The sequence below is a fragment of the Oncorhynchus nerka genome, linkage group LG10 (assembly GCF_034236695.1).
Source record: "Oncorhynchus nerka isolate Pitt River linkage group LG10, Oner_Uvic_2.0, whole genome shotgun sequence".
Classification (NCBI taxonomy): domain Eukaryota; kingdom Metazoa; phylum Chordata; class Actinopteri; order Salmoniformes; family Salmonidae; genus Oncorhynchus; species Oncorhynchus nerka.
Genome location: NC_088405.1, coordinates 87,757,596 through 87,785,512, shown reverse-complemented (window position 1 = coordinate 87,785,512; position 27,917 = coordinate 87,757,596). Strand labels below are relative to the sequence as shown.

Here is a 27,917-nt window from a genome sequence, read left to right as displayed (position 1 = left end):
AAATAAAAAATAAACGTTTTAATGTGGTCAGTATGTTTTTCATTAGGTCTAGTCATTCAAACACATTCATTGATTACGGTGTATGTGCTTGGTTGGTTTCCTGATAAGTTAAACCAACACACAGTGCAACATGCAGTGCTTCAGTTGTGGATAACCATAAAATAGTCATTACACACATGACTAATCCCCAAATACAGTATGTTTGCCAAGTAGATATGGAATTCCAGGCATTTTCTGTGCGCTCTGATGTACACAAAGTTGTAATTAGGGTCTGGTTTCACAGGCACCTCTAACAGGTGTTCCATGCTGTACAGTGCCTTCAGAAAGTATTCAGACACCTTGATTTGACACATTTTGTACATTACAGCCTTATTCTAAAATGGATTCAACTGTTTTGCCCCCGGAATCTACACAATTTATTACAAATACAAAAATATTACATTTACACAAGTATTCAGACTCTTTACTCAGTACTTTGTTGATTAACTTTTGGTAGTGATTACAGCGTTGTCTTGGATATGACGCTACAAGCTTGGTACACCTGTATTTTTGGAGTTTCTCCAATTCTTCTCTGCAGGTTTCCTCCAGACGTGATGCTTGGCATTCAGGCCAAAGAGTTCAGTCTTGGTTTCATCAGACCAGAGAATCTTGTTTCTCATGGTCTGCGAGTCTTTAGGTGCCTTTTGGCAAACTCCAAGCGGGCTGTCATGTACCTTTTACTGAGGAGTGGCTTCCGTCTGGCCTCTAACATAAAGGCCTGATTGGTGGACTGCTGCAGAGATGGTTGTCCTTCTGGAAGGTTGCTCACCTCCCTGACCAAGGCCCTTCTCCCCCGATTGCTCAGTTTGGCCTGGCGGCCCGCTCTAGGAAGAGTCTTGGTGGTTCTAAACTTCTTCCATTTAAGAATGATGGAGGCCACTGTGTTCTTGACCTTCAATGTTGCAGAAATGTTTGGGTACCCTTCCCCAGATCTGTGCCTCAACCCAGTCTTGTTTCTGAGCTCTACGGACAATTCCTTCGACCTCATGGCTTTGTTTTTGCTCTATCATACACTGGCAACTCTGGAACCTTTTAAAAGGTGTGTGTATGTGTGTGTGTACTCCTTTCCAAATCATGTCCAATCAATTGAATTTACCACAGGTGGACTCCATCCTTGATATGTTTCTACAACTTGATTGATCAATGGGAACAGGATACGCCTGAGCTCGTTTTCGAGTCTCACAGCAAAGGGTCTGAATACTTATGTAAATAAGGTATTTGTTTTTTTATATTAAATACATTTGCAAATTAAATAGTAACTGCAAAACACCAGTCTCAACATCAACCGTGAAGAGGCGACTCCGGGATGCTGGCCTTTAAGGCAGAATTTCAAACAAAAAGCCTGATCTCAGACTGGCCAATAAAAATAAAATCTTAAAATGGGTAAAAGAACACCGACACTGGACAGAGGAACTCTGAGACTGGTGTTTTGCGGATACTATTTGATAAAGCTGCCAGTTGAGGACTTGTGAGGCGTCTGTTTCTCAAACTAGACACTCTAATGTACTTGTCCTCTTGCTCAGTTGTGCACCGGGGCCTCCCGCTCCTCTTTCTATTCTGGTTAGAGCCGGTTTGCACTGTTCTGTGAAGGGAGTAGTACACAGCGTTATACGAGATCTCCAGTGGCAATTTCTCGCATGGAATAGCCTTCATTTCTCAGAACAAGAATAGACTGAAGAGTTTCAGAAGAAAGTCCTTTGTTTCTGGCCATTTTGAGCCTGTAATTGAACTCACATGCTGATGTTCCAGATACTCAGCCTGTCTAAAGGCTAGTTCAGCTGTGCTAAGATAATTGCAAAAGGGTTTTCAAATGATCAATTAGCCTTTTAAAATTATAAACTTGGATTAGCTAACACAACATGTCATTGGAACACAGGAATGAAATTGTATGCAGAGAATCCCTGCAATCCTCTGAGAATTTTTTTAATTTGCGTGTAGATGAAAGGCTCTGTGGTTGTACCTTTTTTTGATCTAGTGGGTGTTGCCCCAGTTGACATGCCATGTTGAGAATCTAACACAAACACAGTATTAGTAGTCAACACAGTCGCTACGCTGAGAAAGCAGCTCATTTCCTATGAGTTTTCTGTTGGGTTTTCCACACCTCCCAGCTGTAGGAGGAGGAAAAGGAGCATGTTAAATTACATTTAATTTCTGTTAAGATAACCCTTCTGTTTTTGCTTTTCTTTGTTTTCCAAGAGTTATTTAAGAAGCACACTACTGAGGAAGTTTAGAAGGCAGAAAATGACCCTGAGTTCTGAAGTGAAAGACTGAAGGTGACTGTGTCGGTGTCACCTCCATTTCACCTGTGTCCACGCTTCAGTTTCCAAAGCCAGATGGATTCCTATAATTTAAACTTTGAAAAAATGAGCAACCTGGACCTGCACCCTCTGAGCCTACCATTGAGTCGGCTCTCCCCAGCCAAGTCCACCAGCAGCATCGACCAGTTCACATACCACCACGGCAAGGGCGACTCTGCCTACAGCTCCTTCTCTGGGGGCTCCAACGCCCCAGACTACTCCTCCCCCTTCCTTCCAGATGACCTCCAGCACCACAGCCTGCACTATGCTGACCTGAAGTATGTGAAGGCCATCTACCACCCCAACGTCCTCGACTCTGACGCCAAGAGCATGGATCAGCTCTACCGCTCCATGGAGGCCATCTCAAACCAGTATCGCAACAACAATGGCTGCCTGAGTGCAACACAGTACTGTGATCAGAATCAAGAAAAGCTGCCAGCCCCTCCGCCCCCCGACCGCCTGGACAGCTTCATAGCCACCAGGAACCTGGAGAACTGCAGGGCGCAGCACAGTCCCGAGGGCCAGCTGGCAGACAGGTCTCCTCCACGACCCCGGACAGATAATCCTGATGCTGCCTGTCTCAGGCCTGACCTAGTCTATGGTCGTAGGGCCTCACAGCCCTATCACAGGGACCCAGTCAACTCTGACCACACGGATAAGAACCCTGAGCAGCAAACGTCAGCAAACGTCTTAAGCCGATCACCCCCTCGCACGAGTCAGCCTGAGCAGCACCCTAATCAGCAGGCTGGTAGTGTCGGTGCCGGCCATTCGGAGGGTCACTGTAAGAGGGTGCAAGAGCCCCGCGGGTCCCTCCTGCCGGAGCCACCGCCATCTGCCATCCCCTTGCATGTGGCACAGAACATGGCCAACAGCAGCATCCAACACAAGGGCCAGTTCTACTTCGTTACAGGTGTTTGTAAGTCATCAGAGTCCAGTCTGAACCATGGTTCTCTGTGTGTGTCAGAAGAAGGCAGTGAGAGCCCTGTGTCTGAGCCTGTGGACAGGGAGAGGTTGCACAGCACCATGGACCACATGTTCAGGAACACCCAACAGAGGAACTATATCACCCATGACACCACAAAAACCGATGTCAGGGAGTTTTACACCAAGCGTCAAGATATAAACTCCAGAAGCCAAGATGAGGCGAAACCGATTCAGAGTAGGATTTCATATGGCCCCGCTCACATTTTAAACCGGCGCTCCCGCAGTTCCGATGCTTTACAACAAAGTCTCAAGATCCAGAGCAGAGAGATCGGCATGCATCACAGCCCTAACCACCACATCTTCTCCTGCGGCCCAGAGGAGAACTGTCCACTGTTATCAAATTCCCACAACCAGGAAGTCCCTCCACCAATCAGCATGGAGCAGGCCACCCACCACAAGAGAGACGAACAAGTCAACGGAGGGAGGAGGCGGCCATTAGGAGGCGTTGCCAGCCAGAAGATCAACAAGGAAAACACCCCGCTGCTGTACCACCTCACTGGAGCCAACAGGGCGGCCCTAAATTTGAATTTGAAGCCCAAAAATGACATTGAGGTCGGTATGCAAGGTGAAGATGCAGGCCTCAATGCTGCTCATCAGGAAAGGCAAGCTCCCGTTAGCTGTAGTGATAGGACATCACAGGGTGAAACATCCAAGGAGGAGAGCTCGGAGGCGATCGCCCACCCCTGCAACACGCTGGACGACTCCTTTAAGAAGTACTACAAGGAGAAACTGAAGGGCGCACAGGATCAGGTCCTCAGGGAGACCTCCTTTAAGAGGAGTGACCTGCAGCTGTCCTGGCCCCACAGAGTGAGGCAGAGTGAGCTCAGGCCCACGGTACTTCACACAGTCTCCTCTTCACAGGACTCTGAGACCTCAGCAGACACACTCACCCCCTCCCCAACACAGTCTGAGGGGACAGATAAGGAGGACATCAAGGAAATGCAGAAGGAGGTTGAGAAAGAGAGGCCAGCGAACATTGCCCAGCCTCAGTTGGCTCGTATCGGGGGCAGGAGGCGTCTGACTCCAGAGCAGAAGGAGCTGTGCTACTCCGAGCCGGAGAAGCTGAACCAGCTGGGTGACTCAGGGGAAGTAGGACTGCTGGTACTCTCAGGCGATGATGAGGAGCTGGGAGAACAGGGCCTGGTGGCAGCTAGGAGGAAGATGTTTGAGACCAAAGGCAGGGCCCTGTCCACCTCCAGCCTCTCCAAGACCTCCCTGCAGCACCTCCAGCACAAGGCCCTGGTGGCCTACATGGAGCGCAAGACGGGTCTCAAGGTGGCTGAGCCCCAGCAGCCTGCTCCTCAAGCCTCTCAATCCCCCAAACAGGGGCACTCCATGGCTGGGAAGCCATCTGACTGGGGTCCCAAGCCTCAGTCTGGGAATAAAGGAGGCCCCAAGAAGAAGCTGTACAGGCCCCATTCCGCTGGATGCGTCCTGGACTCGACCTCCAGCTCCATGAAGCATGCCCAGTTCAGCTCCTCTCAGTCCGGAGGTCATTCCCACCAGGCTAGCTGGAGAGAGTCACCCAGCCCCTCTCAGGGGAAGTCTGCCTCTGAGGAGAGTCTTCTGGACCAACCAGAACCACCTGAGTTGTTCAGAAACCGCTTCACCTCAACACCCCATGCATTTCAGGTAAGCCTTATCAGAACTCTTGATATTATTGCATTTCAAATAATTGAATAGGATTTGTAGACTTGTATTGAGTTTTCTAGAGGACCATGTCACTTTACTGAATGTAACACAGATGTTCAAAGGGTGTTCTGAATGGGGATTCTTGGTATGTTTGGCTACAGGGTCACAACTACATGAATGATCCCTCACCAGTCAATGCTATGGACACGTCCAGGTATGTTGCCCTCACTTGTTTGTGAAAGTGGGAGTATCTGCGCCTGTAAGATTTACTGTATGCCTTACTGTTGAACATGGATGTTTGCTCAGATGTGATTTATTGCAGCACTGAAAGTGAACACCCATATACCAACATTCCATTCTATGACGTATGTAGACAAAACATCAAACTTCATTTCAGCTATGTTCAGGGAGTCTTTTTTTCATCAACTATGGTTAGGGTAAGATAAAGGCATAGAATATCTGAGTGGAACCAGGAATATAAGTCTCCAAAGCATCTCTAGCTCATCAGAATCTCTGTATAACTTTTCAGTGCTCAGACTCAGAGGCCAGTGGATGAGGAGAGTGTGGTGGTAAGGAGAGACCAAGCGAAGATTGTCCCTGAGGGTCAGCGAGTCCGGGTGATGGGTCGGCGGGTCCGGATGATGGTCAAGCGGGGAAAGTCCCTGGAGGAGTTGGGTGTGTCCCAGGTCAGCAGCTCCTCAGTCCTCAGTAAGAGCTCTGAGCAGCTGGGCCAGCTCCACAGCAGGCAGGGAGCCCCAGGACCAGGCCAGGAAAAAAGCAGCGTACCGTCCTTCAGCGAGACCCAGAGGAAGCCCCTCTTCAAGCAGGACTCTGCACCACAGCTGGGCAGTAGGGAGAAAAGTAGGGAGATGACAAAAAGCACCAGGGAGTCCACTACGTCTAACTCCCCAGTATCAAACACATCGTCTCAGGTCAGGGCTCGTTCAGATGGGTCCCCTGGATCATACAACTTTGTCCCTTTGGTTAAAGAGGTGGTAGAGACCACTGGGCTTTCCTACGACGTCCCACTCCCACCGTACCTTAACGGTCAGCAGTCCAGTGAGAGATTGGTCAAGTCCACCTCAACTTTTCCCTCCATACATACCCATCCCAGGGGCACTGGCGGGAGCAAGACTGGCTCCAAGTATGTAACTATATTATGATAAAGTGACCCTCACTCAAACAAAATTCTCATCATTAAGTTAATGTACAGTTCCCTCTACTTATATTGGCACCATTGGTAAATATGAGCAAAACGGGCTGTAAAAAAATGTCTTTGCTGTTTATCCTCTTGGTCTTCATTCAAAAAATCGAACCTTTTTTAATTGAAGTAAAATGATTGAAAAAAAGAAATGTGAAATAAATATTTTTCTCAAACTCAAAAATCTTATGAGTTAAACCTAACTAAAGGATATTCCCATTCTTATTTTACATTTTTAAGTTCACTTGAGTGATTAGGAACACTTAAATGGTATGCTAAGACTTCCTGTTTCACTGGGGTATAAATATGAGGTGACATGCAGGCCAAGTTCCCATAGTCATCCATCACTATGGGAAAGACCCGAGAATACAGTAATGATGTGCGACAAAAGGTTGTTGAGCTGCACAGATCAGGAATTGACTGTGAGAAAATAGCTCAGCGGTTGAAAAGGCCCATTTCCACTATCAGGGCAATAATTTAAGAAGTTTAAAGCAACTGGAGATGTTAACAATCAGCATGGAGAATTGCAGACGTTTTAGTTGGGTCCAAAACTACAATCAGACGCCACCTACGTAACCACAAGTTGTTTAGGAGGGTTGACATAAAAAGCCTTTGCTGTCATCAAACAACAAACTCAAGCGCCTACAGTTTTCCAAATGTTACTGGAACTTTCAACGGGGCCGGGTTCTATGGTCAGATGAGACCAAAATAGAGTTTCAATGGGACCGGGTTCTATGGTCAGATGAGACCAAAATAGAGTTTCAACGGGGCCGGGTTCTATGGTCAGATGAGACCAAAATAGAGTTTCAACGGGGCCGGGTTCTATGGTCAGATGAGACCAAAATAGAGTTTCAACGGGACCGGGTTCTATGGTCAGATGAGACCAAAATAGAGTTTCAACGGGGCCGGGTTCTATGGTCAGATGAGACCAAAATAGAGTTTCAACGGGACCGGGGTCTATGGTCAGATGAGACCAAAATAGAGTTTCAACGGGGCCGGGGTCTATGGTCAGATGAGACCAAAATAGAGTTTCAATGGGACCGGGTTCTCTGGTCAGATGAGACCAAAATAGAGTTTCAACGGGGCTGGGGTCTATGGTCAGATGAGACCAAAATAGAGTTTCAATGGGACCGGGTTCTATGGTCAGATGAGACCAAAATAGAGTTTCAATGGGACCGGGTTCTATGGTCAGATGAGACCAAAATAGAGTTTCAACGGGACTGGGTTCTATGGTCAGATGAGACCAAAATAGAGTTTCAACGGGGCCGGGGTCTATGGTCAGATGAGACCAAAATAGAGTTTCAACGGGGCCGGGGTCTATGGTCAGATGAGACCAAAATAGAGTTTCAACGGGGCTGGGGTCTATGGTCAGATGAGACCAAAATAGAGTTTCAACGGGGCCGGGGTCTATGGTCAGATGAGACCAAAATAGAGTTTCAACGGGACTGGGTTCTATGGTCAGATGAGACCAAAATAGAGTTTCAACGGGGCCGGGGTCTATGGTCAGATGAGACCAAAATAGATCTGTTTGGAAACAAACACCAGAGGTGGGTTTGGAGTAGACTGAAAGATATCCATGCAGAAAAGTACCTCATCCCCACTGTGAAGTATGGTGGTTTATCTTTGTTGTGGGCATGTTTTTCTTCCAAAGGACCTGGACAACTTGTTAGGAAACATAATATCATGGACTCCAAGTAGCAGCAGATATTAAATCAAAACCTGACTGTCTCTGCTAGGAAGCTTTAACTGGGCCTTGGTTGGATCTTCCAGCAGGACAATGATCCAAAGCACACCTCCACATCAACACAAAAATGGTTCACTGACCACAGAATGAAGGTTTTGCCGTGGCCAACCCAGTCCCCTGTACTAAACCCCATAGAAAACCTGTGGGATGAGCTCCCAGTGGACCTGGGAGTCTGAAGGATCTGGAGATTCTGTATGGAGAAATGGTTTCAGATCCCTTGTCATGTGTTCTCCAACTGCATTACCCATTACAGGAGAAAACAGCTCTGAGTTATCTTGGCAAAGGGAGGTTGCACAAAGTATTGAATGAAAGGGTGCCAATAATAGTGGCACACATATATTTGAGAAAAATATTTGTTTGAAGTTAAGAATTTATTTTTAAAAGTTAGATTTTTGAATATTTTGAATGGACGAACAAGAAGATAAACAAAGATTATTTATTTTTTTACAGCCTGTTTTGCTCATATTTACCAAGGATGCCAATATTAGTGGAGGGCACCGTATAAAGTATCAATGGCTATTGATCACTGTTGATATTCCATTTTCTAATATCGCTCTTATTCCAGCAGTGTGAAAACCGCCCCTCCTATACAACACACTATGGAGAGAGAGCAGTCGGTGGACGAGCCCATTGAGACTCCTCAGCCCGAGGCCTCTCAGGAAGTCTCCCTGAGCTGTGGAGTCACCACAGACCCGACTCTGTGGGTCATACCACCTGAACCAGGGAGCCAAGTGGCGGATGAGGGCCCAGCCCTTTCTGATAATCTGACCGAGGGAGAGCCTCCAACTCTAGCCTGTGCTCCAGCAGCTAGTGAGCCCCTTACAACTTCCTCCACCACACCAGTCCCTGACACTGACACCTGCCAGAGTGGAGGGGGCCAACACCCAGGAGAAGACAAGGAAACCGAGAAGGAGGGGGAGGAGGAGACCCCAGCAGGAGAAACGGAAAGCTCAGAAAAGACACCCACTACCGAGGATACAAAGTGGGAGGAGCTGGTGGAGGAGGTGGTCACAACGGACCAATCGCTGGCACGGGTGCTGTACCCGTTGACCAATCGCAAGACTGCGCTGATGCTGATGGAGCAGCTCCTGTCAGAAGACACTCTGCTGATGGAGGAGCACTATAAGAAGAAGCAGAGAGACATCATGACACTGCATGCTGCTGACGGGTGAGTATCTCATTGTGTTGTACTGTTCAAGTGTCTGATGGCCACGCCCTTTATCAGCAGCTGTTATATTGTACTGTTCAAGTATCTGATGGCCACGCCCTTTATCAGCAGCTGTTATGTTGTACTGTTCAGGTGTCTGATGGCCACGCCCTTTATCAGCAGCTGTTATGTTGTACTGTTCAGGTGTCTGATGGCCACGCCCTTTATCAGCAGCTGTCATGTTGTACTGTGCAGGTGTCTGATGGCCACTTCCTGGATCAGCAGCTGTTATATTGTACTGTGCAGGTGTCTGATGGCCACTTCCTGGATCAGCAGCTGTTATATTGTACTGTTCAGGTGTCTGATGGCCACTTCCTGTATCAGCAGCTGTTATATTGTACTGTGCAGGTGTCTGATGGCCACTTCCTGGATCAGCAGCTGTTATATTGTACTGTGCAGGTGTCTGATGGCCACTTCCTGGATCAGCAGCTGTTATATTGTACTGTTCAGGTGTCTGATGGCCACTTCCTGGATCAGCAGCTGTTATATTGTACTGTTCAGGTGTCTGATGGCCACTTCCTGTATCAGCAGCTGTTATATTGTACTGTGCAGGTGTCTGATGGCCACTTCCTGGATCAGCGGCTGTTATATTGTACTGTTCAGGTGTCTGATGGCCACTTCCTGGATCAGCGGCTGTTATATTGTACTGTGCAGGTGTCTGATGGCCACTTCCTGGATCAGCGGCTGTTATATTGTACTGTTCAGGTGTCTGATGGCCACTTCCTGGATCAGCGGCTGTTACCTCACTGCACCTGGACAGATTAAAAGACACGTGTCCATGTAAAGACAAATGCATGGCTAAAGACTCATGGACATTATTCCAAGGTTGATCTCATCCATATACATCAATATCACTGTGTGTGTCTTCCTAAAGCTCTAAAACAGTGGATGATCCTGAAGCACCTCCCACATCTCCTGTTGATGAGAAAGTCCAACCCCAACCAGAGCCACAAAGCAAGATGGATGTCACAGAGAAGAAGGTAATTTAGCTCTGCATTCTTTTTTTGTAATAGAAGTGTATTTACTTGATCTCTTCCAGTTGATGATGTCATCTGAATCAGTGGAGTCTGCTGAGGGGAGGATGGCTCATAATAATGTCCGGAACGGAGCAAATGGAATGGCAGCAAACACCTGGAAACCATGTGTTTGATAACATTCCACTTTTTCTGCTCCAGATACCAACGTCATGTGATCTGAATATCATCAGGGCCCAGTTTTTCAAAAGTTTTCCGATCGGATTTTGGCAATCGGATAGGATTAAAGGTTAGGATTGGGTTTTTCAAAACTGAAAAGTTATATTCTGATCCTCTGGATAGGATAACGATTTGGTAATCCAATCTGAGCTTTAATCAGGATTGTATGTTGTTTTATACATGTTTTTTTAATCAACCTTTATTCGTGTAGTTGGATCAGCTTTGTTTTCTGTTGAGAGTTGGGAAGTAGTACCACAACCTGCCCAGTAGGTGGCGAGGTGGAGGCCTGTTCAAAGAAGTGAACATGTGGATTCTGTGATATTGTGGTATCTGGGTCAGAAAGGATCCTAATCAGGTTATTTTCTCAAACTGGCTCAAATACCAGATCAATCTGATCCTGGATAGCAAAAAAGAGGATTACAGAATCTGTATCATTCTGGATAAAACATTTCGAAAACTGTGCCCTGGATGCAGTTGAACTATGTTTGGCATCAGTTTAACGTCTGACCAGATTATTGAGATACCAGAAACTGTCAGACTCCTATCTTATATCCTGTTTGTTTTGAGCTGACTGTGACAAGCCTTATGTCTCCTCTTTCTCTTGCACAAATCACACACCCACAAGCAGACTGTATTGTAATGTATAGTGTTCCCTCCCCTTCCTATAGAGGCTGCTAGTGACGTGTATTGAGGAGCGCCTGTTGGCCTTGGAGGAGCCCCGTGGTGCCCTGCAGGTGGAGGTGGAGGAGAACGGGATGTGTGGCGAGGCCGTGGAGGCTCTGGTTCGGGAGCACTGTACAGCGGTGGAAGTGGAGCGCTATTGCCTGTTCGTAGGAGACTTGGAGCGTGTGGTTAGCCTGCTGCTGTGTCTGTCCGCCCGGCTAGCCCGCGTGCAGAACGCCTTGAGTACCGTGGACCAGCACACCGACGCAGGGGAGAAAGTGAGAGAGGGACATGCTTTGAACAGATGTGCATTCAATAGGCTCATAGTTGAATTATTTTCTGTGAATTTCACATTGACTCCTGAGTGTTTTAGTGCACTGTATTTTCTGCTGCTATCAGCAGTGCTGGGATTTACATTGAGTCACTGAAACTCAACCAGTTTCCATGCACATTTCTATCTACCCTGCCCTCTGTTGACCTAAAGAAATACTGCACCATGAACAGCAAAACGCCTTTCCATTTACACTACTAGTACACATTGGATAATGAGTAAACATTTTAGGGAATGTTGTGCTTAATTTCATCCAATCTTTTTTTTTCTTTTTTTCCTTGGCAGGATTCTCTGGACAACCGTCACAGTCTACTGTGTAAGCAACGGGAGGACGCCAAAGACCTGAAGGACAACCTGGACAGACGGGAGCAGATGGTGTCTAACTTCCTGTCTCGCTGCCTGACAGCCGAGCAGCTCCAGGACTACCGGCACTTCGTCCAGACCAAGGCCTCGCTCCTCATCAGGATGAAGGACCTAGATGAGACGCAGCGTCTGGGGGAAGAGCAGCTGGAGTCCCTGCTCAACACCCTCCCTCCGTGAGGACCACCACTAGGTCCCCATTCTACTCATTTCCCCCAGCCATCCATCACCTCTCTGGGCTTAGAGTCCTGAACCCCCTCTGCTTCCTCCATCCTGGGTTGTTACCAGTCAGCACAATCACATGGGTGTCCGTATGTATAAGGAATATATGTGTCTTAGAAGGGTTTTGAAGTTAGGACTACAATGTGGAATGTCCTGTACATCACCTTGTATCACTTTTCATTTGATGTCCTTTTCACCTCTGCCTGCAATTTAAAAAAGAAAAGAAAAGATAAATATAAAATAAGCTTTAGGATTATATTCTGGCCTTGTGGTCTTTTTCATCATTCATACTAGACTGTATGTGTTTGTCAGAGCCTGAAAGAGGGTGATAAATGCTGTATATCTGTCAAAATAGGCAGTAGATTTAATCTCCATATATTTGTCTTTTTTTTTATGCATTTAAAATGAAGGCACTATAGATAAAAACCAAAAAGGTGAATGGAAAAAAGCACGTTCATATGTAACTGCACATTTCTTTTGAAAACACTTATTTCAAACGCTAAGCCTTACTCCAGCCAATGTTATTTTTTTCAACTGATTTGTAGAGGAATTTTCCGCATGATGGGGTTTTATATGGTACATAAGCACATTCAACGAGGCCGATTATGTACAGTATTACCAGTGCTATTTAGGCTACAGTCATGTATTGTGGTCTCACAAAGTTCCACTAAAGAGGTAAAACTCTTTTTTTTTATTTTATGAAATGATGCATTTCCATTCCAGATTATTTGCTTGAAATATCCTTTGGGTCTCACAAACTATGCTTACTTTAAATGATTCAAAATGAAATGCCCAAGAACTCTCCCTGTCGGTCCTCTACCTCCTTCCACCAGATGTTTTATTTTAGGCTGCACTCTAGAAGCAGTGACTCTGTTCTCACTCTAATGATATGGAATCCCCATGCTGACCTTCAATGTCAACCTTACCCAGAAAAGGCCCTCCTCATGAGGGAACGTATTATTCGTTTTGACTTGTGTGGAGTTGCACTACAATAAATCTTCATTTTAGACATTATTTCCATAATAATGAATGTCTTGTGTGATGTCGATCTGTTTTGATAAGATCAATGTTGTGGTTTTATTAATTTCTATTGAATATTTGACCAAGTGAAAGCACAGAGAGCTGTTATTATTCTGTGTTTAATGATGATTCAGCAAGGCTTACTTGCAGCACTCTGATTGATATGTGTTCATTGTGAGGGGATTAGGATGAGCGAAGCCTTTTCCTGTTGTGTAACAGTACCGTGAGTTTTCTTTGTGTTTGGTCCTTGTTTGTTTTCCCAATCCTATTCATTCACAGATAAATATTTTATTGCTCTCCTCATACTCTACATACAGCTAGTTGAGAGAATGCCAAGAGTGTGTAAAGCTGTCATCAAGGAGATGGTTAACTATTTGAAGAGTCAAATGTAAAATATATTTAGCTTTGTTAGACATTTTTTTTGGTTACTACCTGATTCCATATGTGTGATTTCATAGTTTTGATCTTTTCACTATTATTCTAGTTATAATAATAAAGGAAAAACCCTTGGAACACCTACTCATTCTTCTAATTAGTGGATTTGGCTAAATCAAGCACATAGCCATGCAATCTCCATAGAAATAAAATTGGCAGTAGAATGGCCTTACTGAAGAGCTCAGTGACTTTAAATGGGGCACCGTCATAGGATGCCACCTTTCCAACAGTCAGTTCGTCAAATTTCTGCCTTGCTAGAGCTGGAAGTACTGATAATGTGTAGGAGCAACAACGGCTCAGCCACGAAGTGGTTGGTCTCCAGAACGGGACCGCCTAGTGCTATAGTGCGTACAAATGGTCTGTCTGTCTGTTGCACAATCACTACCGAGTTCCACACTGTCTCCGGAAGCAACGTCAGCACAATAACTTTTTCTAGAGCTTCATGAAATGGGTTTCCATGCCTGAGCAGCCGCACACAAGCCTAAGATCACCGTGGTATAAAGCTCACAGCCCTTGAACTATGGAGCAGTGGAAACACGTTCTCTGAAATTATGAATCACTCTTCCGGCATTGTGATGGACAACTGGGTTTGGCAGATGCCAGGAGAACGATATCTGCCCCAATGCGTAGTGCCAACTATAACGTTAGATGGATGAGGAATAATGGTCTGGGGCTGTTTTCCATGGTTTGGGTTAGGCCCCTTAGTTCCAGTAAAGTTATATCTTGGGGAAGGCCCTTTCCTGTTTCAGTATGACAATGCCATCGTGCACAAAGCGAGGTGCATACATAAATGGTTTGTTGAGATCGGTGTGGAAGAACTTGACTGGCCTGCTCATAGCCCTGACCTCAATCCCAGCGAACACCTTTGGGATTAATTGTAACGCTGACTGCGAGCCAGACCTAATCACCCAACCTCACTACTGCCCTTGTGGCTGAATGGAAGCAAGTCTCCGCAGCAATGTTCCAACATCTAGTGGAAAGCCTTCCCAGAAGAGGGGAGGCTGTTATAGCAGCAATGTTCCAACATCTAGTGGAAAGCCTTCCCAGAAGAGGGGAGTCTGTTATAGCAGCAATGTTCCAACATCTAGTGGAAAGCCTTCCCAGAAGAGTGGAGGCTGTTATAGCAGCAATGTTCCAACATCTAGTGGAAAGCCTTCCCAGAAGAGTGGAGGCTGTTATGACAGCAAAGGGGTGACCAACTCCCTATTAATGCCCATGATTTTGTAATGAGATGTTCACCTTTGGTCATGCAGTGTACATGTTCTCATGTACTATATCAAATAAAATTGTATTAATCACATGCGCCAAATACAACAGTGAAATGCTTACTTACGAGCCCCGAACCAACAATGCAGTTTAAAAAAATACAGATAAGAATAAGTAACAAGTCATTAAAGAGCAGCAGTGAAATAACAATAGCGAGACTATATATCACGTTCACCCATGTGTGGATCTTCTGTTTGAGGACTCTGAAAATCCAGTTTTGAGCAACAACAAAAAAATTCAATGTACTGTTCATCAACAGAATGGTGTGAATTGTTTTGTGAAATGTCAAATGATTGGAGAGAAGAGAACGCAAACATACATTTCCACAAAATATTAAGATTTATGCTGCTCATCTCTCACCCTAAACATTTCTTTGTAGATTTACGGCGATGTCCATTTCGGTTTGGTAAACAAACTTTGTACAGAGGACGGCCTCAACAGTTAAGTGAGTGGAACTCTGCCTCAGACTTCTTGTTTATATGGCATGAAGGAATTCCTGAGGCAGGCGAAAGACCAATGATTGGGAGCAGAGAGACAGCATAGGACCAACAGAAGTGCACATTCTTACGTTCAACTGACCCATGCTATTTACTGTTATGTATATAAACATGCGTTATTGTTTAACTTATCACTTCTTTTATCCATTTGTCAAAAAGTGTTTTTTCAAAATCCCCACAAAAGGGTTGTTTTTGAAAGAGAATTGTTTGTTTAGTGGGGGTAGGGTTTTGTAACTGAGACAGAGACCTGATTTAAAGAGAGAGATGATCACAATGAATGACATTGGTTTTCAATCAATCCCAGTCTTGTGATGACAATGAGCCTTTATACTTGCATTTCCTCTGGCTGTCTTCATTGTGTCTGACTGACTGTCGCCCCTCTGTTTTGTGTTTTGTTTGCCTTGTGGAGAGTGCTTCATTTGTTGCTTGGAATTTTGAATTCCATGGTGTTTGTTATATTGTGAATACATTAAACTTTCTCCTTCCACCAATCCGTGAGTTTGCTATCGCTAAATAAAAGTGTTCTGAAGTACATTTGACTAGTTTAGACATTTTGAAACAACTTGAACAGATTCACACGGTTAATAGAAGTTAATAACAGTTATTGCTGTATCTCTTCCGTAATATGTTACATGTTATATGGAGAGGGGCTGTGTTGCTCTAATTCAGTGGGATTGGATCGGCGCGTTGAAGAGAGGCAACGCCCCATGTTCTCTGGCCTCGTTAGCATCTCTGATGGAATGCTACCAAGTTTGTTCGTGAACAACAACAAATGCCTATTATGAGGTGCTGAATGTCACATCACTCTAGAAACCAAGGGGAAGGAGAGACGCCAGAATACACCAACCACTATCTCACTTCCCATCACAAAGTACCTTTCATCTGACTCCCACGGTTACCAGAGGAGATCACGCCTAGCGTAGACCTACAGAAGCAGAATACAACTAACTGGGATTCTGCACTGACAAACAATGCATACAACGATGGCAACACCTGTGTGATACAGTACATTTCAGAGACTGAGATCTCATATTCAAGCTACTGGGGGTGACGGTTGGTGGTCCAGTGAATATTCTGGCTACAGAAGTGTAGGACTGTGGGTAGAGGTCCAGTGAATGTTGTGTATTAAACAGCAACCAGTACTGTGTCCTTCTTGCCCCTGGCCTTGCTGCAGTGGAAACATTTGCTCTGACCACGGGGTGAGAACTGGCTTGGCACAGAGGGAGGTGACGTCATGAAAATGCCAGGAACATAGCCTGAGTAAGTCTGTTCACTTCTCATCTCTTCAGCCTCAGTGTTCACGCTCAGTTAGCTGAATCACAATCTCGTGCTGCCTGTATGAAGCCACGAAATCAACAGGGAGACATTTCACATGCTGATATTTGGGTTTTCTGAGTTCAGTAGATGGTTGAATCTACAGTGCCTTCCGAAAGTATTCATACCCCTTAACTTATTCCACATTTTGTTGTTACAGCCTGAATTCAAAATAAATGTAATATATTTGTTTCTCACCCATCTACACACAATCCCCCATAATGACAAAGTGAAAACATGTTTTTAGAAATATTAGCAAATTTATTGGAGAAAATGAGACAGAAAGGGATGGAATACATTTACATAATGGGTACCTGGAAGAAAATGCGGGAGGGTCATGTTTTTTAATTTCAGTCAAGTGGAGGGTTTAGTATTTAAAAAAAAAAATCTAGTCCAGGAGAGGGTCATGTAATTTGTAATTGATGAAATGTCAATATTCCTCAGTGTTTTAGAATTAGTTGCTTATTAGGCTATATATCGGTGTCGCCCCTAATCTCTGATTCTCCACTGGGCGCGCAATATCAAGTGCACCTATAGGCTACTTAGTGTGGTCTCAAATGATCCATAGCCTATAGGCTAAGAAGTGCATGCTCGAAGAAACACAGAGCAAAGTTATATTTCTAAGATAGCTGCTGGAATGGTGTAAATAAAACTGGGCTGCATTACAGACTGCAATGGATATTCCAACCCTGAGCCCCGGCCTGCTCTGCTCTTCTGATCAAAAACTGTTTTGTGTGCTGCCTAACCAATGGCTTTGCTGTGTAGGACTATGGTGGCAGTTCAGGAGGAGAGTCAAAGGCTTGTTGATTAGGTTTAGTCTTGCGTGGGGACTAGCCTATGTTTTGTTCAGTTTGATAAGGAGAGCCAAAGATTAGAAGAGGTCGGAGGTCAACTTTGATAGCTTGCTACTTCTATAATTTTTAAAATTCAAATACAAGATGTTTATTGCCCATGTTGTAGGCCTATTTATCAGAGTTATTGACCTCAAAATGAACCAAATTTGAGTAAATTACATTGTGGTGCTGAAACGTGAAGCAGCAGCCGTAGCACATCAATCACAAATGGACAGCTCATGGTGCTGAAAGTAGGACAATTCAAGTAGGCATAATTCATTTCAACCATCTCATTTTAATTAGACTTTACTAACAACAAGAGGGCTTTGTGTTGGAGTCTATTTAATCCTATTTAAGGAATAAGAGCTAGGCCTAACGTTGCCTGTTCGACAGACAGCAGTGAAGGTCAGTTAAGTTAAAACCAAGACTCAAATTAAGGGGGTATGAGAGGGTATGCCATAGGCTTACTTTTTATTAAAGAAAATTGCAAAAAGCACAGGCCTACCCCTAGTTAGCTGAAGACTTTGATTAATATAAAACGGATCCGATTATATAATGTGATCTATAACAGCACTTTTTTTCAAGTGTTCAGGAAGGGATTAGGTCAAATATATTTTGCTGAAGGGAAGGTCATCCATTTTCATTTCAGACAGGTCCGGTTTTCTCCATGTAATCCTTATTATAACTAGGCCACTCAGTGCTGTCTTGGTAAGAAACTCTAGTGTATATTTGGCCTTGTGTTTTAGGTTATTGTCCTGCTGAAAGGTGAAATTGTCTCCCAGTGTCTGTTGGAAAGCAGACTGAACCAGGTTTTCGCCTGTGCTTAGCTCTATTCTGTTTCTTTTCAGCCACCACCATGCTTCAATATACAGTCAGGGAAAAAAGTATTGGATCCCCTGCTGATTTTGTATGTTTGCCCACGGACAAATAAATGATCAGTCTGTAATTTTAATGGTAGGTTTATTTGAACAGTGAGAGACAGAATAAAAACAAAAAAATCCAGAAAAACCCATGTCAAAAATGTTGTAAATTGTTTAGCATTTTAATGAGGGAAATAAGTATTTTATCCCTCTGCAAAACATGACTTAGTACTTGGTGGCAAAACCCTTGTTGGCAATCACAGAAGTCAGACGTTTCTTGTAGTTGGCCACCAGGTTTGCACACATCTCAGGAGGGATTTTGTCCCACTCCTCTTAGCAGATCTTCTCCAAGTCATTAAGGTTTCGAGGCTGATGTTTGGCAACTCAAACCTTCAGCTCCCTCCACAGATTTTCTATGGGATTACGGTCTGGAGACTGGCTAGGCCACTCCAGGACCTTAATGTGCTTCTTCTTGAGCCACTCCTTTGTTGCCTTGGCTGTGTATTTTGGGTCATTGTCATGCTGGAATACCCATCCACGACCCATTTTCAATGCCCTGGCTGAGGGAAGGAGGTTCTCACCCAAGATATGACGGTACATGGCCCCGTCCATCGTCCCTTTGATGCGGTGAAGTTGTCCTGTCCCCTTAGCAGAAAAACACCCCCAAAGTATAATGTTTCCACCTCCATGTTTGATGGTGGGGATGGTGTTCTTGGGGTCATAGGTAGCATTCCTCCTCCTCCAAACACGGCGAGTTGAGTTGATGCCAAAGAGCTACATTTTGGTCTCATCTGACCACAACACTTTCACCCAGTTGTCCTCTGAATCATTCAGATGTTCATTGGCAAACTTCAGATGGGCATGTATATGTGCTTTCTTGAGCAGGGGGACCTTGCGGGCGCTACAGGATTTCAGTCCTTCACGGCGTAGTGTGTTACCAATTGTTTTCTTGGTGAATATGGTCCCAGCTGCCTTGAGATCATTGACAAGATCCTCCCGTGTAGTTCTGTGCTGATTCCTCACCGTTCTCATGATCATTGCAACTCCATGAGGTGAGATCTTGCATGGAGCCCCAGGCCGAGGGAGATTGACAGTTATTTTGTGTTTCTTCCATTTGCGAATAATCGCACCAACTGTTGTCACCTTCTCACCAAGCTGCTTGGCGATGGTCTTGTAGCCCATTCCAGCCTCGTGTAGGTCTACAATCTTGTCCCTGACATCCTTGGAGAGCTCTTTGGTCTTGGCCATGGTGGAGAGATTGGAATCTGATTGATTGATTGCTTCTGTGGACAGGTGTCTTTTATACAGGTAACAAACTGAGGTTAGGAGCACTCCCTTTAAGAGTGTGCTCCTAATCTCAGCTTGTTACCTGTATAAAAGACACCTGGGAGCCAGAAATCTTTCTGATTGAGAGGGGGTCAAATACTTATTTCCATCATTAAAATGCAAATCAATTTATAACATGTTTTAAACCTACCATTAAAATAATAGACTGATAATTTCTTTGTCAGTGGGCAAACGTACAAAATCAGCAGGGGATCAAATGCTTTTTTCCCCTCACTGTGGTGCTCAGTGATTTGCCCCACACAACACATTGTATTCTGTACAGCCTTCCTTTATTCACTCTGCCATTTAGGTAAGTATTGTTCAGGGGATACCTAGTCAGTTGTACAACTGAATGCTTTACACATTTAACCCCTCTGAATCAGAGAAGTGCAGGGGTCGCCATAATCGACATCCATGGCGCCCGGGGAACAGTGGGTTCACTGCGTTGCTCAGGGAGACAATGACAGATTTCTACATTGTCAGCTCAGGGATTTGATCCACTTTCGGTTACTGGCCCCCATGGTCTAAACACTTGGCTACCTGCCGCCCCAGGAATAACTACAATGTTGTTGATCCAACCTCAGTTTTCTCCTATCACAGCCATTAAACTCTGTAACTATTTTTAAGGCACCAGTTGCCTCATGGTCAAATCCCTGAGCGGTTTCCTTCTTTTCTGGCAACTGAGTTAGGAAGGGCGCCTGTATCTTTGTAGTGACTGGGTCTATTTAACCACCAGCCAAGGAGTAATGAATAACTTCACCATGCTCAAGAGGCTCCCGAGTGGTGCAGTGGTCTAAGGCACTGCATCTCAGTGCTAGAGCTGTCACTACAGACCCTGGTTTGCTTTCAGGCTGTATCACAACTTGCCGTGATTTGGAGTCCCATAGGGTGTCGCACAATTGGCCCAGTGTTGTCGGGGTTAGGGTTTGGCCGGGGTAGGCTGTCATTGTAAATAAGAATTTGTTCTTAACTGACTTTCCTTGTTAAGTAAAGGTTAATTCAAAAATAAAATATATTCAATGTCTGCTTTTTATCTATACCAATAGATGCCCTTCTTTGTGAGGCATTGGAAAACCTCCCTGGTGTTTGTGGTTGAATCTGTGTTTGAAATTCACTGCTCAACTGAGGGACCTTACAGATAATTGTATGTGTTGGGTACAGAGATGAGGTAGTCATTCAAAAATCATGTTATACACTATTATTGCACACAGAGTGAGTTTGTGCAACTTAAGTGACTTTTTAAGCACATTTTTACTACTGAATTTATTTAGGCTTATCATAATCAAAAGAGTTGAATACTTACTTATAGACTCAAGACATTTCAGCTTTTCATTTGTATTAATTTGTAAACATTTCTGAAAACATAGTTCCACATGGGGTATTGTGTGTCGGCCAGTGGCACAACATCTCAATTTAATCCATTTTAAATTCAGGCTGTAAAATAACAAAATGTGGAAAAAGTCAAGGGGTGTGAATACTTTCTGAAGGCACTGTACATCAAACAATGTTTTCTTTACTAAAACTAACAACTTAGATTATTACTAAAGTAAGTATTGTATAAGACATGGAAGAAAGACAAGATGCATGTGACTTGAAAATCACAGATAAATATTTCAGAGTGTATCTTTGCATTTCACCAAATCGATCCTTTAAACAATGTATCAATATTCACTCATCATAACACATTCATACTACAGGAATCTTAAACAGTAAGGCCACATAGTATTGTTCACTTTCACAATTATTCAGTACTGCGGCAACCTCTTCAAAACAAATGTGTTTCTTAGACAGAAAATCAATCTAAAAAGATGACACAAATGATGACCCCTGAGAGTGAAGGCAATGTTAATATCCAGACATGAATCATATTCATCTCTCATGTACAGGTTTAGTACAGGGACACACAATAATGTGTTCATGGATTTTTTTTTTTATCTGCTGAAATTGATGTTAAATCCCATCGAGCAAAAAATGCATTACCTCGTATATGAAGTCATGCATTACTTATTCAATATTAACACGATTAGATACATTATAAATTATATTGATTACACGACACAGAGAGAGTAGCACTTTTGATACTATACCTTCATACTAGTAATAAGTGGTTGTTTGATTAAAAAGGGAGTAATGAAATTATGATGGTTGCACTTGTTGATTTATAAAAAAACAAAGTTCAACACAACTGAATGTTCCTCTCATAACCCCATATGTTTGTATCTATATCAGAGTAAAAGCCATGAAAAGCTAAATAGATTTTGTGCAAAATATCAAACTGTATTATTGTATTTCACATCAGACTCATGTTACTTAAATGCATCTGAGGTCTCTCTGTGATTGGATGAACTCTCATCCCTCGGGTTGACACCCAGCAAATAGACAGAGGGTCTTTGCTTGTGCTTTTTCTTTTTTTCCACATGGGGATTGAAGAGGCGACTTATCGTATGCAAGCCTTTGGAGAGGTCTGGGAAGATATCTAGCTCCTCCCTTTCCGCTTGGAGAACTTCCTGGGGCTGGACCTTTGTTTCACCAAGCAGCTCCCTCACCTCAGAAGAAATCCCTTTGCGCAGGTAGTGATATGGCTTCTTTCCACAATTGTCCCTTATATTCACATCCGCTCCATATTCATGCACCAGCATGGCCAACACAAACTCCTGGTCATGCAAAGCAGCAATGTGCAGTGGCGTGTACCCTCCATATGTTCTGGCATTGACGTCGAGGTCCATTCCACCTTGCCTGGATATGTTGATGATACTACCCACCATCTCACTGTTACCACACTTGGCTGCCCAGTGAAGGGCTGTGAAGCCGGACATGAAGTCCTTCTTCTCTGCCAGCTGTGTGTCTCTGAGGAGCAGGCCGTACACCCGTCTCCAGTGTCCAGCAGCAGACCTCACCAGCCACTCATGCTCTGCCTCTTCCAGGGGGACTGTGGATGTGTACTTGGGCTCCTCAGAAGGGTTGGTGATCTTGACAGCCCTCCTTGGTAGCGGAGAGCTTAAACCCACACTCATAGTGGATGGTCTTCTCTTGGTTCTAGATGAGCTGTGTGCATCTTGGTCAGTGGATCCAGCTCTCCTTGGAGGGCCATCGTCATCCTCAGATTTGAGTTTATGGATCTCTACTCTGGCCAAGTTTGGAGGCATTCGTAAAGGCAGTGCAAATGGCTTCTGCACACTAGGGTTCTTTGTCTTCCCAGGATACACAGCCCCCCCAGAGGAGATATATTCTCTCTGCGCATCAGAAGTATGGTCTATGTTGAAATTCAGTGACCTTTTTGGTTTGAAATCAACTTTTTCTTTAAATGCCAGCTCTATAAATGAATGCATGTCACTGTCATTTGAGACACATTCACCGACACTTGTAATAACAGGTTCTTGGACATTCTCAGAACTTATCTCACTTCCTCCATTTTGAGAATGTGCATTGTTCTCGCTGTTCCATACAGGTGAGGGTTCACCTGGCTCGGGGACCTCTTCACTTTCAGACTTTTGAACATCCTCTGTTTCTTGTAACAAATGCTGATATTTTTTCTTTAGTACAATATACCTGACATCTTCAATTTCTTTCACGACAGCAACAGTGTTCACAAACCTTTTGAATAGATCCCTGTTCTGTTTCTTCTCTGCGGGATCAGTGCAGTTCAAGGAATCTTTGAATTTAGTCAGCAACTCGGAATTCTTCAACTTCCCCCCTTCTTCTATCAACAGCGAGATAATAGCTTCTTGAGTGAAATCCATTTTGAACACCCTACAACCAAAAATGTCAATTCAGAAGGAACAACCGAAAGTGAAAAGTCTTATCGTACATATAATCCGCGATACCTGTCAGAAACTATACCTTCGCCCTACCTGCAGTTTCCGGTGACACGTGGAATTAATTTGAATAATGTGTGCAGACTTCTGTCTTCGGGCAGTGCTCAGAGGTGTCTGGGGCAGTAGCCTGTAATCGTCTAACATTAACTGTTACTGTAGCTAACAAAAAGTTACCATTCTCATATTTATTTCACATATCATATGCATAGAATGATAAACATTGATACAATTATGCGTTACAATATTTTAGGAAAAGGTGATACAATGTTTCAAAAACAGTAGAAATGCTAGGTTACACTGTTTCAAGACCTCAGACCTGGCTCACATCACTTTTTCTGAAGTGGTGTAGAATGCGAGTTATCGTTTTTAGGCAATATATTTTAGGGTTCATGTCTCGATATTCACTAAAAGTAACATTTTGTAACTCAATATAGGTTAATCGTTTTTAAAGTAGCCAAAACAAAACGTTGACTTTAAAAAGGCAGCTAAGGCTCTGCAAACTACAAATCCCATGAGCGACCTGCGAGGCAATATAGTTCATCGATGGCTTTTCATATCATCAGCGCGTAAACGTCAATGATACAGTATTGCAAATTGTCAAAGATGATTTAATAACAACCGTCAGAACGTTCCATATTTTCTGCGCGCAGTCCTGTCCTTCTGGATTGTGTAGCTCCGAAGGCAAATGGGAGTTTCCAGGAAGTAGCCATATTGGAAGCGCAATCAAGCTTGTTCCACTGTGTCAGCTAGTTTACAGAGAGAGTGAGACGAGGGCAGTTTCCTTTCGCCCAGATCGGCATTAAAACGCATACATTTCGAGCCATGGCTGCTACGGACGTAGACATATTTTCTGTAAGTACACACTGATATAATGTTCCGCCTATTAGTAATATACAGAATTATAAAGTACATTCTAATTATTCCTGGAAGTGTGGACTATCAATAGGGATTCACGTTGGTTGGTCCTGATGGGGTTCTGCTCAGGACATGGATTATTAATTATTTGCGAGTTTCTGAATGAATAGGCCTACATATGGGCCGTCGATAGTTAATACCGGCAGTATAAATGTGCATTAGTATCATTCCTCATTGAGTTGCATCAACTGTTTATTGGTGCTCACATATTCTACCACCGTATGGCACAGACAATTGTAGTTTCCCCAAAGTCTCCTATGTCAAGCATTTAGCCTACCCCACACCGGCTACAATGTAGCAACATTGTTTTACTAACCATTAGTTGGCTTTATGTTTTACATGGTTCCTTTTGAAAAACAAAGGTGTTGACTTGTGGTTACATTGTAACTTCCTGTTTAAGCAGTCTAAAATGATGCTTATAGGCTAACCAACGTACTTAACTATGTCAACGTTGTGATGGAGATTTAACTGCTATTTACAGCAAGCCAGTCTAATCATTTGAAGTAGAAAACAAGGTTGGCATCTTTCTGTTCAGTAATTCAAAATACTCAGAACATAGCCATTTTGATGATTTTTTTTCTCCACTTTATTTTTGTTCATCGTTTAATTTAACCTTTTATTTAACTAGGCAAGTCGTTTAAGAACAAATTATTATTTACAATTACGGCCTAGCCCAGCCAAACTGGGGCACTCTGTTCATTGTGACTGGTTTTTGATAGTGAGGATGTCTGGTTGAACACAGCAGGGTGCACATAGCTATGGGAAACAATCAATGTGTCCAAACAAAAGGAGTAGTAGGAGTGCATCAATTGTATTCTACTATAGAGATCTATTTTGGCCTTCATTTTTTTATTTGTTATTTTACAAGTAAGTTGACTGAGAACACATTCTCATTTGCAGCAACAACCTGGGGAATAGTTACAGGGGAGAGGGGGATGAATGAGCCAATTGTAAACTGGAGATTATTAGGTGACTGTGATGGTTAGATTGGGAATTTAGCCAGGATACCGGGGTTAACATCTCTACTCTTAGGATAAGTGCCATGGGATCTTTAATGACCTCGGAGTCAGGACACCCGTTTAACGGCAGACGGCACCCTACACAGGGCAATGTCCCCAATCACTGCCCTGGAGCATTGGGATATTATTTTTTTTAGACCAGAGGAAAGAGTGCCTTCTACTGGCCCTCCAACACCACTTCCAGCAGCATCTGGTCTCCCATCCAGGGACGGACCAGGGCCAACCCTGCTTAACTTCAGAAGCAAGCCAGCAGTGGTATGCAGGGTGGTATGCTGCTGGGAATGAATGAATGAATGAACGAACGAACGAACGAACGAACGAAATGAATTGCCCATAGCAGCTGTAGCATGTTTGATTCTTACTGACCCTAATAACATCAGCTGTATCATGAGGCCTACATGATATTCTTGCAATTAGAGCCACATTGATTGTTGCTTATGAGCTTTATTGCCACAATATTCCTTGGAACTTAACTTCATTTTGCTTTAAATTTGTCTAATTATGGCTTTATTGATGCATATGATACTAGATTCAAAGATATGTGCAGTACCACAAGTTAGTGTGAGATTTTTGACATGAGACAATCTCTAAAGAAAATCATCCGCTTAGAAAACTGGTACCATTATTGTCTTGGAAATGTACTATTTCTTTGACACTCGTATGTATATCCCCATGATGTTTCAAACAGTCTCTGGATAAAGATTGTGAGGACAGCTTCTTGTTGTTGCGTCATCAGTCTTATATTTACCACAGGACAGTCTGGAGGCAGGGCTGTCACATCCACTGTCAGAAAACATGGCTTATTTCAGGCTGTGTGTATTGGGAGTCAGTGATCTGTGTTGTCCTGTGGAGGCCACCACTCCCCCTCTGATGTTATAGCTGCGCATGTACTCCAATGAAAATGTGCTTTGTGTAATGCGTTATAATTCTCTCTATTTGTATTTTGTGACACCTACAGATTGGTGTGCTTCTGTCTCATAAAATGGCCTCTGCTGGCTCCTGTCTTGTTTCTGTTTTTCCTGTTGGGCAGAGGCGTGTGACGGGAGACAGACTGAGAAGTTGCTGCCAGACAGACAGCTCTGTGCACGAGTGTGTTTGATCAAATGAAAAGATGGACTTCTCTTTTCTCTCTTTCCTTGGATGCCTGGTGCCATGCGATGACCACAATCTTAACCATCTACATATGTACTGGCAAAAAATAAAACACGTGTTAAGATTTCTCCATTAGACTCAGTGCCAGTAGCAGTAGGAGCAGCAGCAGCAGCAGCAGTAGTAGCCTTGTGGTTAGAGTGTTGGGCCAGTAACCGAAAGGTTGCTGGACTGAATCCCGAGCTGACAAGGTAAAAATCGTTCATTCTTCCCCCGAGCAAGGCAGTTAACCCACTGTTCTCTGGGCGTGAAGACGTGGATGTCGACTATGGCGGCCCCCCGCACCTCTCTGATTCAGAGTGGTTGGGTTAGTCAGTTGGATAACTGACTAGGTATCCCCTTTCCCCTAGTAGTAGCAGCAGCGCTAGTAGTAGTAGCACTAGTAGTAGTAGTAGTAGCACTAGTAGTAGTAGTAGTAGTACTAGTAGTAGTAGTAGTAGCCCTAGTAGTAGTAGTAGCAGCACTAGTAGTAGTAGTAGTAGCAGCACTAGTAGTAGTAGTAGTAGCAGCACTAGTAGTAGTAGTAGTAGCAGCACTAGTAGTAGTAGTAGTAGCAGCACTAGTAGTAGTAGTAGTAGCAGCAGTAGTAGTAGTAGTAGTAGTAGCAGCACTAGTAGTAGTGAGCAGCACTAGTAGTGGCACTAGTAGTAGTGGTAGCAGCACTAGTGGTGGTGGTAGTAGCAGTGGTAGTGGTGGTAGCAGCACTAGTAGTGGTAGTGAGTAGTAGTAGTGGTAGCAGCACTAGTAGTAGTAGTAGTAGCAGCACTAGTAGTAGTAGCAGCACTAGTAGTAGTAGTAGTAGCAGCACTAGTAGTAGTAGTAGTAGCAGCACTAGTAGTAGTAGTAGTAGCAGCACTAGTAGTAGTAGTAGTAGTAGTAGTAGTAGCAGCACTAGTAGCAGCGCTGAGCAGCAGCACTAGTAGTAGCAGCACTAGTAGTAGCAGCACTAGTAGTAGTAGCAGCGCTAGGAGCAGCAGCAGCACTAGTAGTAACAGAAACACTAGTAGTAGCACTAGTAGTAGCACTAGTAGCAGCAGCAGCACTAGTAGTAGCACTAGTAGCAGCAGCAGCAGCACTAGTAGTAGCACTAGTAGCAGCAGCAGCACTAGTAGTAGCACTAGTAGCAGCAGCAGCACTAGTAGTAGCACTAGTAGCAGCAGCAGCAGCACTAGTAGCAGCAGCAGCACTAGTAGCAGCACCAGCACTAGCAGCAGCAATTTTAGGACTAGCAGTAGCACTAGTAGCAGCAGCAGCAGCACTAGTAGCAGCAGCAGCACTAGTAGCAGCACCAGCACTAGCAGCAGCAATTTTAGGACTAGCAGTAGCACTAGTAGTAGCGGCACTAGTAGCAGCACTAGTAGCAGCGCTAGGAGCAGCAGCACTAGTAGCAGCAGCAGCACTAGTAGTAGCAGCACTAGCAGTAGTGGTGGTGGTAGTAGTGACAGCAGTAGAATTAGTAGTAGTGACGGCAGCAGTAGTGGTGGTAGTAGTAGTGACAGCAGTAGAATTAGTAGTAGTGACGGCAGTGGAATTAGTAGTAGTGACAGCAGTAGAATTAGTAGTAGTGACGGCAGCAGTAGTGGTGGTAGTAGTAG

The 27,917-nt window shown here is 44.1% G+C and overlaps 4 protein-coding genes across 6 annotated transcripts in view; 2 read left to right on the top strand and 2 right to left on the bottom strand.

Annotated features, from left to right (window-relative positions):
• Positions 1–13,406, top strand: part of LOC115136210 (protein Shroom3-like) — a 37,244-nt gene extending 23,838 nt beyond the window's left edge. The window contains exons 2-8 of one of the 2 annotated variants that reach the window (XM_029671780.2): positions 2,236–4,952; positions 5,114–5,166; positions 5,482–6,096; positions 8,466–9,065; positions 9,979–10,084; positions 10,966–11,238; positions 11,577–13,406. In XM_029671780.2, coding sequence (XP_029527640.2) covers positions 2,373–4,952; positions 5,114–5,166; positions 5,482–6,096; positions 8,466–9,065; positions 9,979–10,084; positions 10,966–11,238; positions 11,577–11,831 — 4,482 coding nt within the window. In that variant the 5' untranslated portion in view covers positions 2,236–2,372 and the 3' untranslated portion in view covers positions 11,832–13,406. Of the gene's footprint in view, positions 1–2,235; positions 4,953–5,113; positions 5,167–5,481; positions 6,097–8,462; positions 9,066–9,978; positions 10,085–10,965; positions 11,239–11,576 lie in introns of both variants that reach the window. The other variant, XM_029671778.2, reaches the window with a different exon arrangement.
• A 7,625-nt stretch (positions 13,407–21,031) lies between these two features.
• Positions 21,032–23,300, bottom strand: LOC115136215 (ankyrin repeat domain-containing protein SOWAHB-like). Its single transcript, XM_029671790.1, has one exon. The coding sequence runs from the start codon at positions 23,162–23,164 to the stop codon at positions 21,731–21,733; it is 1,434 nt and encodes a 477-aa protein (XP_029527650.1). The 5' UTR covers positions 23,165–23,300; the 3' UTR covers positions 21,032–21,730.
• Positions 23,301–23,774: 474 nt separating this feature from the next.
• LOC115136216 (septin-8-A-like) overlaps positions 23,775–27,917 on the top strand; it is a 59,265-nt gene continuing 55,122 nt past the window's right edge. Inside the window, exon 1 of one of the 2 annotated variants that reach the window (XM_029671791.2) lies at positions 23,775–24,091. In XM_029671791.2, coding sequence (XP_029527651.1) covers positions 24,062–24,091 — 30 coding nt within the window. In that variant the 5' untranslated portion in view covers positions 23,775–24,061. The remainder of the gene's footprint in view (positions 24,092–27,917) is intronic. The other variant, XM_029671792.2, reaches the window with a different exon arrangement.
• LOC135573576 (uncharacterized) overlaps positions 26,106–27,917 on the bottom strand; it is a 21,387-nt gene continuing 19,575 nt past the window's right edge. Inside the window, exon 4 of the mRNA XM_065022839.1 lies at positions 26,106–26,192. Coding sequence (XP_064878911.1) covers positions 26,106–26,192 — 87 coding nt within the window. The remainder of the gene's footprint in view (positions 26,193–27,917) is intronic.